The following is a 13,393-nucleotide window of genomic DNA, read 5'->3' as shown; positions in this document are numbered from 1 at the left end:
AGTTTTTCACAGGTATGTTAAAGAATAACTCTCTTAAAAGCACATTTTTCTATAGTACTTGTTAATCTTTCTTTAAAAGCTCATTAAACTGTATATAATAGCAACCTCAGATTAAATCTGGAAATGGAAGAAAACAGAGAAATGAAGAACACACTCCCTATCTGTGAAAATATACGCCTAAGCTGGGCCTCGGTTTTAATATTACATTACACCCAATAGCTTGGATGATAGGAATTTAACAGATTTAGAAAGATCATGCTCTGTTGAGGTGCAGCAAATTCTTATTAATATTTAAAAACCATCAACCAGAAAAAGCTACAATTTTAAATGGAAAAGATTTGTTAACTGGGCAAATGATAGGAATGTTGACCCAACCTAAGTTCCTATAAAACTTGTTTTGGAATATTTGTTTCACTTTTAAAAACAAGGGGTTTGTCTCTCTCCATGAAAGTCCACTTAGCAGCAGTAGCAGCATTCCATATTCACATTACAGAAACCCCATTTCCTCGCACAAGTTGGTGAGAATTTTTTTTAAAAAGCTGATTGAATTTGTATTTTCTGGTATAGGATTTGGCCCCTCTATGGAATTTGAACTTAATTTTAACACAGTTTATTGCTCCCCCCTTTGAACCTCTAGCAAGAACTGTTCATTGTTTTGTCTTTCTATAAGGACAGGTTTTATAATAGCAATCACTTCCACTAGAAGAATAGTGAGTGGCATGCATTGAGTGAACCCCCTCTCCCCCATGCTACTTTTCAAAAAGACAAAGTAGTTCTTAGACCATACCCTAAATTCCTTTCCAAGGTGGTTTGAGTTTCATGTTACTCCTAGAATCAGTTTACCTGTATTTTTTCCTAAACCTCAACAAGTAAAGGGGAAACTAGATTCATTCCTTAGAATGCCATTGTATTATTTGGACAGAACGAGGGACTTCAGATTGTCTCCTAACTTACTTATCTTGTATGCTGTACTTTTAAGGGTTGGGGCATTTTAGTGTAGTCCCTGTCTGAATGTGTATTGACAGAATTGGGTTACGGAGAACACCCTCTCCTCCTGTTCCTCTTAGAGCCCATTTTACTGAAGTGGTCGCTAAATCTGTAGTATTTGCTAAACATATTCCCCTGATTGAGATATGCTGGGCTGCTCAGACGTTATTTACAAGACATTATGGTTTGGACGTGGCAACCAGATCTGAGGTTCAGTTTGGCAGAGCGGCACTTCAGTTATTGTTTATTTAGGATTCTGCTCCCTCCTCCTGGTTCATGGTACTGCTTGCCAAATTATCCTAAGAGTGGGAATATGCAGAGGAGTCTCAAAGAAGATAAAAAGGTTGCTTACTTGTAACTGGAGTTCTTCAAGATAGACTCTACTTATTCACAATTCCTACCTGCCTTCTCTGCGTCTGCAAAGTTCTACTTTTAGAGTTAATTGGTATTCCACTTTAGCTTTTGGAAAAAACCTGAGATAGCTTCTAGCTCCATGCCCTTTTTATAGCCACGACTTCAGGATGTGCTCAACTGTTTGGAGAGAGCGAGGAACCCTAACTAGACTAGAAGGTTCCACCATCCTGGCTGCACCTGGTCAGCACATCCCAAGAGTGTGAATAGGCAGAGTCCATCTAGAAGAATACCAGTTACAAGTAAGTAGCCTTCGTTTGCTAGGATGTAGTATATAGATGTATACACATGCATATATTTGTATTTTGAATTTTACCAACACTAGGTGGCCTTTGGACTAATAAAGGAATGCTTGTGTGGCAATTGAGTCATAATAAATCTTCATAAAATTATTAGGAAAATTATTTCCAACATTATCATTCTGTCTTCCATATGTGCACAATTTCGCTTATGTAGCACCATCTGCAGCCCAGTTAACTCAGGAGGAGAATCAATCAGGTGACGTTCTTAAAAAAATCTATGAGACGTTAATACATGTGCACCATGGGTTACATTTTAATAATCAAAAACCATTTTTGTTCCACCTTTGTAAATCAGAACTTGAGTCACAATTAACAATATGAGACTGGAGTCTTCTTTTAAAACAGAACTTAAAAAAATATAGTTTCTATAGTAGTCAGCACTCTCAAAATGTCCTCACTAAATGTCATCTGATTTTTGGCACAGATTTTACTTATTTCCAGTGTTAGGGATTATTTATAATCTCTATGCAGATTATAACATTAGTGCTTGTGCTCTGATTACAGGAAATGGCTTCACCAATGTGGTCGGAAGTGTTTCGCTGCAGATCATCTCAGTCATCTGAATAATATGATACCAAAATTATTCGCCTCCAAAAGCTGTCCCTTGTTCCAAGTTTCCATTTCCCAGCAACAGAAATTTCTTGCTGCACCTACAGGCATCATTTAACATGTTAGTACAGCAAGAATTCACAGGAGGGAGATTGGGTATTTTATTGCTACTAATTACATTTTACTTCTGGTGCACTAGACATAGAAAAACAACATATTTGCATAACAGCTATACATTGTATAACATAAGAACAGCAGTATTTAAATTAATTGATTTTCTTCTTGTAATCCTCTCATTCAAGAATCTTCTTCTCTAGGTCTAATGGTCACTGCTGATCTTTCTTCCTCTCTCCTTGTCCCTGTTCAACTTTTCTATTGATTCTAGGTGATAAGACTCAGAATATATATTTTTAAAAGAAGTAAGTAATACAATGGATACTTGTTTGTTTTAGTATACACATACAAACTTAGCCTAGAGAATGAAAGCTGCTTATTCCATGTGTAATAGTATAAGTGATACTGACAATCTGAGAAAAGCATACAACTCTTCTTAGTGGTTAGGAGTAAAGCAAACAGTAAATATTTCAGACTAGTCTTTTAAATGATGGGATACATTTGAATATTTCCACACCAGGAAGGATTGGATGGATGCTTTCTGACTGTGGTGCATTGTATTTTAATAATGTAATTTCTACTCTTGTTACTGAGCAATATGTTATTTACTGTTTTTATTTCTACAGTACACACAACTGTTTTAAGCAGTTTACAGAACATATAAAAAGGCATGTTCCCTGTCCCAAAGGGTTTACAATCTATATATAAATGTGATGGGTGAAGTGTACACGTAAAAGTGATAATGTGTGATAGCATATAGTAGGGAAAGCATGGGGAGAGGAAGGACAAGTGTGAGAAAGTGACTTTCCCACCTGCTCTAAGACAGTCACTTCATAGAGTGGAGTTGGACTTTATTACTATTATTGTTAATTAGGTAAAGTCCAGTCCAAGCCTTCTCCCAAAGGTTGGGTGTTCATAGCACAGGTCTACACAGTCTACCTTATAGGTTCTCTCAGACCCAAGATATCTTCTGTCAGAGCAGCCTAGCTCTAATGCTTCCTCCCTTCTCATTCCTTTCAGACTGAGGTCCCACTCGCAAGCCTTCTTGTTTCTGAGGCCAGCATCAGCCCTATGACATAGACAGACCCTAGACACTTTCCTGCATAGTACAGCATAGGATCTGTCTGCTCCATTGCAATAAGGGTTACAGAAACACAAACCATGCATCTGCCTCAATTTAGGCATGTGCATATCTTTATAGTAAAATGCTGAAATGTCCCCTTGGGAAGTTTTGTCGTTGAATTTCTGCTCCTGTGTTCAAAGTTCTTATTTTGTTTCTAAAACTTTAAATATTTAAAGCTTGCCCAAAAGATGTATTGCCATAACGGCAAAGTTAGGAGATACAGAAGGAGATGCTTTTTTGGCCTGGTTGGAAAAAGCAATCAGATACCAGAGACAGACTCTTCAAAAGGATCGTGACAGAAATAGAAACAGCAGCTTTCAACAGATGCTCTCGTAACAATTGCAACTAATTTTCCAACCGAGATATCACTGTAATGTAAAAGCATATTAGTAGAATAAAAAGCATAATGCAAGTGATGGTGCCAAGGATAATGAGAAAGTTTGTATGTTCAGATTTTGAAAATTTTTAAGTTCTTTTTTTTAAATCCGCTAAACACCTCATTTTCTTAGGGGCATCAGGTTGCTAAGTGGTATTAATTTTTACAGATATAAAAACAGTAATTTAAAACTACAGATTAAAGGAAATCTAATTCCTTTAAAAAACAAATCAAAACATCTTCGTCAAATAAAATTGCATTTAGATGTATTATGTTGTGCAGCTTTTATAGTTTTTCTGGCCAAATGGCCATTACTTTCCTTCTTACAGATTTCTCATCTTCAAGTGAACTTTCTAGGTCAAACAAAAATCTATTTTTAAATAACAATTTAGCTCTCAAGTTCAAATAGTTCAGTTGCTACTCGTGCATCTTTCCTTCTATTTTCATTATAATTATTAGTTTGAATGATTATATTATTTCTTTCATGTCTCTATCTCCAGTTCTTATTGGGCTCAGGTCACTAGTAGCCAGAAAATATTGTCATGTGATAGATTCCTGCTGCTCTTTGTGAAATAAATTGGTGGTCTCAGTTCAGTTCCTACTGCATAGTTGTTTCTATTATAGAAACCGCCACATTAGTTGATATGTTGTTGGAGGTGTCTTCGCTGAGGTTAAAGAATATGACGTGGTGGTGGTGATGGTGGTAGAATGGGATATGTGGGGTAGGGGAGATCCCATCCAAAATAAGATTTGTTGCCCTTGGTGGAGGTATGTTTTAAAAATATACATTGTCACTATCCATGTTGTACCCCTTCTTTTGATAAAGAGAGGTGGTCATTGTTCACTGCTGTAAATTTTGCACCTTTCATCAACACTAAATAGACTTTTTGAAGAAGCAAAAATATGACATTAAAGCATATTTTTTTAAAAATCCTAGAGCACTGTGTGCCATGTGAAATCATCATAATCACAAATCAGTCCATGGTGGTCACTGTAAAGTAATCCAGCTTTCTGCACACAATTATTATTCAACTCTAGCAGTGTACTTAGCATTTTATAGAATGGGGGTTGCCAAACCACAGCTTGAGAGCCACATGCAGTCTTTTACAATTAAAGTGCAGCTTATGGTCACCTCCCATTCTCCACCTACCAGACTAGGGTGGTGGGGCTTAGGGCTTCATCAGGAGCGGGGCACACCTGCTGGGGCTTGGGGCTTCAGCAGGAGGAGGGCTGAAGCCCCAGCAGGTGCACCTTGTGGGGCTGAAGCCCAAAGACCCCCCTCCTCACAGGGCAGAAGCCCTGAGCCCCACCACCCCACTGCAGGACTGAAGCCTCACTCTGGCAGATGTCCCCCTACTCTCAAACTCGAAGATTGTCTTATGCGGCTTGGAGGGTCAGTATATTTGGTCACTTCTGTTGTCGAACATAGATCTAAGCTACATTCCATGAATGAAAGGTTCTGAAATTCCTCCTAAGACAGTAATGTTTCAAAATAGAGAAGAAAGGAATTCTGTTGAAAAGCATGCAAATAATGCTGAAATCAAGTCTTAAAAACTCCAGTGCCATTTAGGTTGCTTGTCATGGTTTAGAAGGGTTTGTCAGTTGGGCTGGTCAATAATTTTCCATTAAAATGTTTGTTGAGGCAAAGCTGGGTTTTTGGACTTTTCACAAACTTATTTTTTGCCAAAAAGAGTTCTCTTTCCATGAAATGTTTTGACTTTTTTGGATGAAAACATTTGTGTTTTTTGGAAACAAATTGAAAATTTCTAGGTAGGGGTGGGGGATTTCTGCATAGCTTTACTATCAGGGTTTACTATAGCTAAATAAATTTTCACTGATGGAAAGCAACATGATCTAATGGGCTCAGAACAAAGAGGGGAGCCAGAAACTTCATGAGTTCTAATCTTAGCTCAGATTCTGGTTCACTCTGTGATTTTGGATAGTCACTCTCTGTGTGCCTTAGTATTTTCATCTGTAAAACGAGGATGATGATTGCATACCTCAAAGTGGTGGTGTGAGGATTAAAGTTAAGAAAGCAGTTTGAAAATGCTAAGTAAAATTATTTATTTGTAAACCTGAGAGCAATTTGAATTAAATTGATTTTTTTCTATTATTTTTCCTCTTTTATTGTTAGCACATTTTTGTTAGCCAGCTTGTGAGTGCAAAGTTGGTGGTATAAATTTATTTTTTTACTTGACGGTGTAACCATGGTAAGATTAGGGCTTTTCTTGCTTTTTTCAGTGGAGCTCTTTACCATACCTTGTCTTTGCCCTTAACAGCAGCTCTTTTATCTTCACATCATGAGGAGATTTTCCATACCCTTGCGGTACTCCCAGGATTCCCTTGAAGGGGAGACGCCACCTTCTACCACTGGTTTCCCTCAACTAGCTCACTGCCTCGCTCAGTTGCTTACTGCCTCTTTTAACAAGTTGATCGTTCTCCCCTTCTGAAGAACATAGCAGACACTCTTGTCAGCCTACCTTCTTGTAGATCAGGGTAAGGGGAGGAAGATTCCTCCAATTTCAGCTTTATAGCACAATGCTAATCTGAGAAATATGTATCTATATCTCAAATACCTGCCATTCCTTATACCAGCCCTGTTCTTTTCATGATAGTTCAATAGTAGCAGCAGTGAAAGTTTCTAGCATGGAATTTCCTTGGATGTAGTTATGCCCTGTTTTTAAAGAACATGTAAAGCACGTTTACAAATAATATGAACACTCAACCAGATATAAGAAAAAAAAAGTTTGAAACTGCCATCTTCTATGGTGTCTGTTTTAATTTGCATATTCTTATAACTGTGGTTTTACTAGAATGTAAGATTCTCATATTTAGTCTTCATTTTGCAAAAGAACATTACTCTATTTGACTTAAATTTATAATAGGGATGTTGCTGCCATAATGTCTGTTATGAGCATCTGTTAATTATACAATTGTCTCATTCTGGTTTCAAAAATGTAAAGTATCTAAAACATTTCTCATACCACATTAATTCATTTTACAGCAGGGCTTGATGTGAAGCAAGGTTAAGAAAATTGTTTTGGGTTGTTTTTGACCTTCAAAATTCAGTCAGTTGTGGTACGAAGGATATAATATGTGGATCTTTCAAACATGCCTTTTAAATTTTCAAAATCTTCCATAGCTAGCCTTGAAGTGGAATTGTCAATTAATTTTGTATTCAATTTAAAACAAGTAAAGGCAGCATTAAAGAAAAATAAGTTCTCCAAGTTATGTAACTTTTAAAAGCAGCTTAGTGGTAAAAAAATGGAAATGAAAATAGTAAATATTCTCTTACTTGATAAAAGAAATGAAGAATAATTTTTTATTACTAATAATTCATTAACTGGGTTAGAGTCTTCTGTTCAAAGGCATTTTTCAAAAGCTGTAGCACCATTTTCTCTTTCTTTTCATCCAGCTCCATCAATCAAAGGGCAATTTTCTCTTTTGGAGTCTGTAATGTGGATATCTTTCTTGTTATGAATAGAATTCTTATTGATGCCCAGTGGTAGTGTATGTGGAAAAGCTATAGATAGATGCAAAGTGAATTAAAGAAGAGAATTTGGCCCTCCAACTTCTTTCAAGATTAGTTAATCTGATTTTGGTAACTGTTTCCTGTGCAGTCATTACTGTCTTGTTTTTTGAAAAAAAAATTCTGTGAATTTCTGGTGATCAGAGGAAACCTTATTGCCCTGCACCTGTGACAGAAACTTGGGGCTTGTTTACACAGCAAGTTGCTGTGCATCAGTTTCTGACATGTAAAATTTAAAAGGTTGTAGAGTAGTTTTTAAATTAAGGGCTTGGGGAAAGCCGACAGGTGGGATGGAACACGTGATTCGGACAGCAACATCCCTTAGGGGAGGATCTATGAATGGAGATTCTCGATATCCCAGGAAGGAGGAGAGAATAGATGATCATAAAATACGGGTAGAATCTGATGAGAAACAGTCAAATAGAATCCCAATCAATTACATTACATAATGACAGACAGCTAAAAAGTGACAATTTTTTAAAGTGCTTATATACAAATGCTAGAATTCTAAATAACAAGATGGGTGAATTTGAGTGCCTCATCTTAAATGAGGATATTGCTGTAATAAGCATCACAGAAACTTGGTGGAATGAGTATAATCAATGGGGCATGATAATACCAGAGTACAAAATACATCGGAAAGATAGAATAGGTTGTGCTGGTGGGAGAGTGGCACTATATGTGAAAGAAAGCATAGAATAAAATGAAGTAAAAATCTTAAATGAATCCAGTTGTGCCACAGAATCTCTAGGAATAGAAATTCCATGCTCTAATAATAAGAATATAGCAGTAGGGACACACTAACGACCACCTGACCACAATGGTGATGTTGATGTCAAATACTCCGGTAGATTAGAGAGGCAATAAAAATAAAAATAATAATAATGAGAGATTTCAATTATCCCCTTATAGACTGGGTACATATAACCTCAAGATGGGATGCAGAGATAAAGTTTCTTAAAGACATCTTAAATGACTACTTCTTGGAGCAGCTAGTCCTAGAACCCACAAGAAGAGAGGCAGTTCTTGATTAGTCCTAAGTTAGAGCACAGGATCTGGTTCAAGAAGTGAATATAGCTGAACTACTCTGTCCACATATTTATTCAAATGACACCATCATAGGACCTAATCACATTAGCCATGCCATCAGGGGCTCGTTCACCTGCACATTTACCAATGTGTTATATGCGATTATGTCCCAGCAATGCCCCTCTGCCATGTACATTGGACAAACCGGAGAGTGTCTATGCAAAAGAATAAATGGACACAAATCTGCCATCAGGAATCATAACATTCAAAAACCAGTAGGAGACCACTTCAACCTCTCTGGTCACTCAGTAACAGACTTAGAGGTGGCAATTTTGCAACAGAAAAGCTTCAAAAACAGACTCCAGTGAGAAACTACTGAGCTTGAATTGATATGCAAACTAGATACCATTAACTTGGGTTTGAATAGACTGGGAGTGGCTGGGTCATTACACATATTGAAACTATTCAAGATAAAAAAAATTCTCTTTATAATAGCTCATCTTAATTAATTAGCCTCTTACAGTTGGCATGGTTGGCATGGCTACTTCCACTTTTTCATGTTGTATGTATATATATCTTCTTACTAAATGTTCCATTCTATGCATCTGATGAAGTGAGTGGTAGCCCACAAAAGCTTATGCTCAAATAAATTTGTTAGTCTCTAAGGTGCCACAAGTACTCCTGTTCTTTTTGCGGATACAGACTAACACGGCTGTTACTCTGAAACCTGCTTGGTAATAGTGACCATAACATAATAAAATTTAACATCCCTGTCAGAAAAAAACATGAAAGCAGCCCACCACGGTAGCATTTAATTTCAGAAAGTGGAACTACACAAATATGAGGAACTTAGTAAAAACAGAAATTAAAAGGTACGGTGCCAAAAGTGAAATCTCTGCAAGCTGCATGGAAACTTTTAAAAGACACCATAATAGGGGCTCAATTTAAATGTATATCCCAAATTAAAAAAACATTAAGAGAACCAAAAAAGTGCCACTATGTCTAAACAACAAAATAAGAGAAGCAGTGAGAGGCAAAAAAGCATCATTTAAAATGTGGAATTTAAAGCCTATTGAGGAAAATAAAAAGGAGCATAAACTCTGGCAAATGAAGTGTAAAAATATAATTAGAAAGGCCAAAAAAGAATTTTAAGAACAGCTAGCCAAAGACTCAAAAGTAACAGCAAGAAAAAAAAATTAAGTACATCAGAAGCAGGAAGCCAGTTTAAATAACCAGCAGGGCCACTGAACGATCGAGATGCTCAAGGAGCACTCAAGAAAGATAAGGCCATTGTGGAGAAACTAAATTAATTATTTGCATTGCACTTCATGGCTGAGGTTGTGAGGGAGATTCCCAAACTTGAGCCATTCTTGTTAGGTGAATAATCTGAGGAACTGTCCCAGATTGAGATGTCAGTACAGGTGGTTTTGGAACAAATTGATAAATTAAACAGTAATAATCACCAGCATCAGATAGCATTCACCCAAAGGAACTCAGATGTGTAGTCTGTAACCAATCATTTAAATCAGCTTTCTGTTCCAGATGAGTGGAGGATAGCTAATGTGAAACCGATTTTTTAAAAAGGCTCCAGAGGTGATCCTAGTAATTACAGGCAGGTAAGTCTTCTTTCAGTACCCGGCAAAATTGGATGAAACTATAGTAAAGAACAGAAGTATTAGACACAGATGAACATGATATGTTGGGAAGAGTCAACATGGTTTTTGTACAGGGAAATTATGCCTCTCTGAGGGGATCAATGAACATGTGGACAAGGGTGATCCAGTGGATATAATGTACCCAGATAAGTCTCAGCTACCTGCTCTGTGCGTTCATATACATTTATATGTATGTATTTGTATCTGTTTTTGCATATATATCCTATTTATGCATATCTATAGATATGCAAAGCAGAAATAGGATTTCTGTGGGGAATTTCTACACAGAAAAAAGAAAACTCCTTTTTTGGGGGGCAGTGACAGCCAAAAATGCTCAGTTTTCGGCCATTTGTAGCTGAATAAGTTTGGTTCTTGATTGCCAAAACCTCGCAATTTAGGGATTTGGGGGACTTCTCTGAAAAAATCATTTTTTTCTGCTTAAAAAATCTAACATGCTCAATATGCTTGAAAGAATTGATAGCAAAAGTCTTAAGAAGCCTCACTAGTTATTCATATAGTGCTCTCTCTCTCTCTCTCTCTCTCTCTCTCTCTCTCTCTCCTTTAAATTGTGCTATATGTTAAAACTGTATCATATATAGCTGAAATAGAAAACTTACTGTGATGGTCTTTGTGGAATTTTTCCCAACTTGTGATAGCTTTGATCCCCCAGAACTGACGAATCACGGGTTATTTATCACTGTATTATCCAGTGGCCATTTCCATGTCCCTTTGCTGGATTTCCTGAGTTGCTGGGTCTCGCAGCAGTTCCTAGCAGACAGGGATCCGCTCCACAGATGGGCGCTCCTTGTGCCCTGCCTTGGTCAGGCTTGTCTGGAACGCAAAGGACTATGGACTTGTCTACAAGAATAGTATAAGCGCCCTACTGTCAATTGAACATTAACCCCGCCCACTGACCCCTTAAGCCCTGCCCACCTGTCACCGGACGTCTTGCCCTTGGAGGTATTACTTCTGGAATAAAGCTGGATACATGACCAGAAGCAAGGTGAGTCATGTGACCCCTCTAACAACTCCTCCCACTGTCATGATATAAAAGAGAAGGTCCTCTTGTAGATCAGGAACTGGTTATAAGATAGGAAATAAAGGGTAGGAATAAGTCGTCAATTTTCAGAATGGGGGTGTACCCCAGGGGTCTCTACTGGGACCAGTACTGTTCAACATATTCATAAATTATCTGGAAAAGGGGTAAATAGGTGGCAAAATTTGCAGATGATACAAAACTACAAAAATCCAAACCTGACTACAAAGAGTTACAAAAGGCTCTCACAAAACTGGGTGACTGAGCAACAAAATGGACGATGAAATTCAATGTTGATAAATGCAAAATAATGCACATTAGAAAACATAATCCCTACTATATGTATAAAATAATAGGGTTTAAATTAGTTGTTACCATTCAGGAAAAAGATCTTGAAGTCATTGTAGATAGTTCTCTGAAAATATCCACTCAATGTGCAGTGTCAGTCAAAAAAGCGAGCAGAATGTTGGGAATCATTAGGAAAGGGATAGATAATAAGACAGAAAATATCATATTGCCTCTATATAAATCCATGGTACACCCACATCTTGAATACTGCATGCAGATCTGGTCACCCTATCTGAAGAAATATATATTGGAACTGGAAAAGGGCAAGAAAAATTATTAGGGGTATGGAACAGCTTCCATATGAGGAGAGATTAATAAGACTGGGACTTGTCATTCTGGAAAAGAAATGACTAAGGGAAGGATATGACGAGATTAATAAGACTGGGACTTTACACTTAGTATAAGAGACCACTAAGGGAGGATATGATTGAGGTCAATAAAATTGTGACTGGTGTGGAGAAAATAAATAATGAAGTGTTATTTACTCATAACAAAGAACTGGAAGTCACCAAATGAAATTAATAGGCAACAGGTTTAAAACAAACAAAAGCAGGATGTTGTGACGGCCAAGACTATAACAGGGTTCAAAAAAGAACTAGATAAGGTAATGGAGGATAGTTCCGTATATAGCTATTAGCCAGGATGGGCAGAATGTTGTTCTGAAGGGTCCCTAGCCTCTGCTAGAATCTGGGAATGGGTGTCATGGGACGGATCACTTGATGATTACCCGTTCTGTTCATTCCCTCTGAAGCACCTGGCATTGACCACTATCAAAAGACAGGATGCTGGGCTAGATGGACCATTGGTCTGACCCAGCATGGCCATTCTTATGTTCATCAAGACAGTGTGTGAATCTGCCACTCACCAGCTTGCCATGCAATAACATCCCATGTTGACATAGCTACAGCACAATGAAAGTCCATGGAGTAACTTACTATGGAGAATAGCTGTTAGCTAATAAAATCATTATTGTGTAGTATCTTTACACTTTTTCTCTAAGGAATCTGCAGGTGTTCATTGTGTTAGTTTTCTTCAAAAAAAATAATTTTATTGAAATGTTGAGATGCGAAATATAGAAACCTAAATTGTTCTTTGATTGGACTTTCATTCTTGTGGCTTTTACTCTCTGTGTCTGAATGCCCAAGAGTGTCTGCCGTTTTAAAACCTGCTAAGAAAGAAATAATTGCTTTTGGATTTGAGATACAGGCAAAGTAGGGAAGAAAGAGTTCTGTTTCTTAGAGTAAAATTGATATCAGTGTTGGCAATAGCATTAGGCAACATAGGTTAAATTCAAGTTGTATCTTTGCTGGGTTTATATTCATTAAAGCTTTGTATAGTTACCTGACATCAGAATTCTGAGCAGTGCTTGTATAACATTCAATTAAACTGCTGGTTTAGAGAGAAATTATTCCTCCTAGTGTGTTTATTCTCTATTTTGCCATGCTGTGGCATATAATGCACTTAATTGGTATTTCTAGTAGTTCACTCTAGTAAGGTGAAACTTCAGCTACAGAGATACTCTCCACATGATGAAGCTCATATGATGGCATGAGAAAAAAATGTAATACAGCAGGAGGCTGAAAAGATGTATGATTAATTTCTTTAATATAACATTTTCTGTTATAACTTTTTATTTTTCAGAATTACTTACAAAACATGAATGAAGCTAATACATCATAAGTTCCTTGGAGTTGGGACAGTGTTGTTTTTGTTCTGTGTTTGTACATCACCTAGCACAATGGGATCCAGGTCTGTGACTGGGGCTCCTAGGCATTGTGGTAATACCAATAATAATAAATATGTAAATCAGTGTGATATTTTCTATTGAAAAGAGTTATGAAGTTAGTATTTCACTTTCTTGCTTTGTATCTAGTAGTAATGGTTAGTCTTAGATACAGTCTTAGGGCCTTATTCCACAAGTTGATTCACACAAG

General features: G+C 37.2%; 1 protein-coding gene across 6 annotated transcripts in view; it reads left to right on the top strand.

Annotated features, from left to right (window-relative positions):
- CEP128 (centrosomal protein 128) overlaps positions 1 to 13,393 on the top strand; it is a 418,732-nt gene that overhangs the window by 174,373 nt on the left and 230,966 nt on the right. The window contains exon 19 of one of the 6 annotated variants that reach the window (XM_050953227.1): positions 13,101 to 13,181. The exons of 4 other annotated variants lie outside the window; for them this stretch is intronic. In XM_050953227.1, the coding sequence (XP_050809184.1) occupies positions 13,101 to 13,123 (23 nt within the window). In that variant the 3' untranslated portion in view covers positions 13,124 to 13,181. Of the gene's footprint in view, positions 1 to 2,204; positions 2,521 to 13,100; positions 13,182 to 13,393 lie in introns of those variants that run through there. One more of the 6 variants, XM_050953225.1, reaches the window with a different exon arrangement.

Source organism: Gopherus flavomarginatus, chromosome 5 (genome assembly GCF_025201925.1).
Source record: "Gopherus flavomarginatus isolate rGopFla2 chromosome 5, rGopFla2.mat.asm, whole genome shotgun sequence".
Classification (NCBI taxonomy): Eukaryota; Metazoa; Chordata; order Testudines; family Testudinidae; genus Gopherus; species Gopherus flavomarginatus.
The sequence above is the reverse complement of the archived record's forward strand: the minus strand, read 5'-3'. Positions and strand labels throughout refer to the sequence as shown.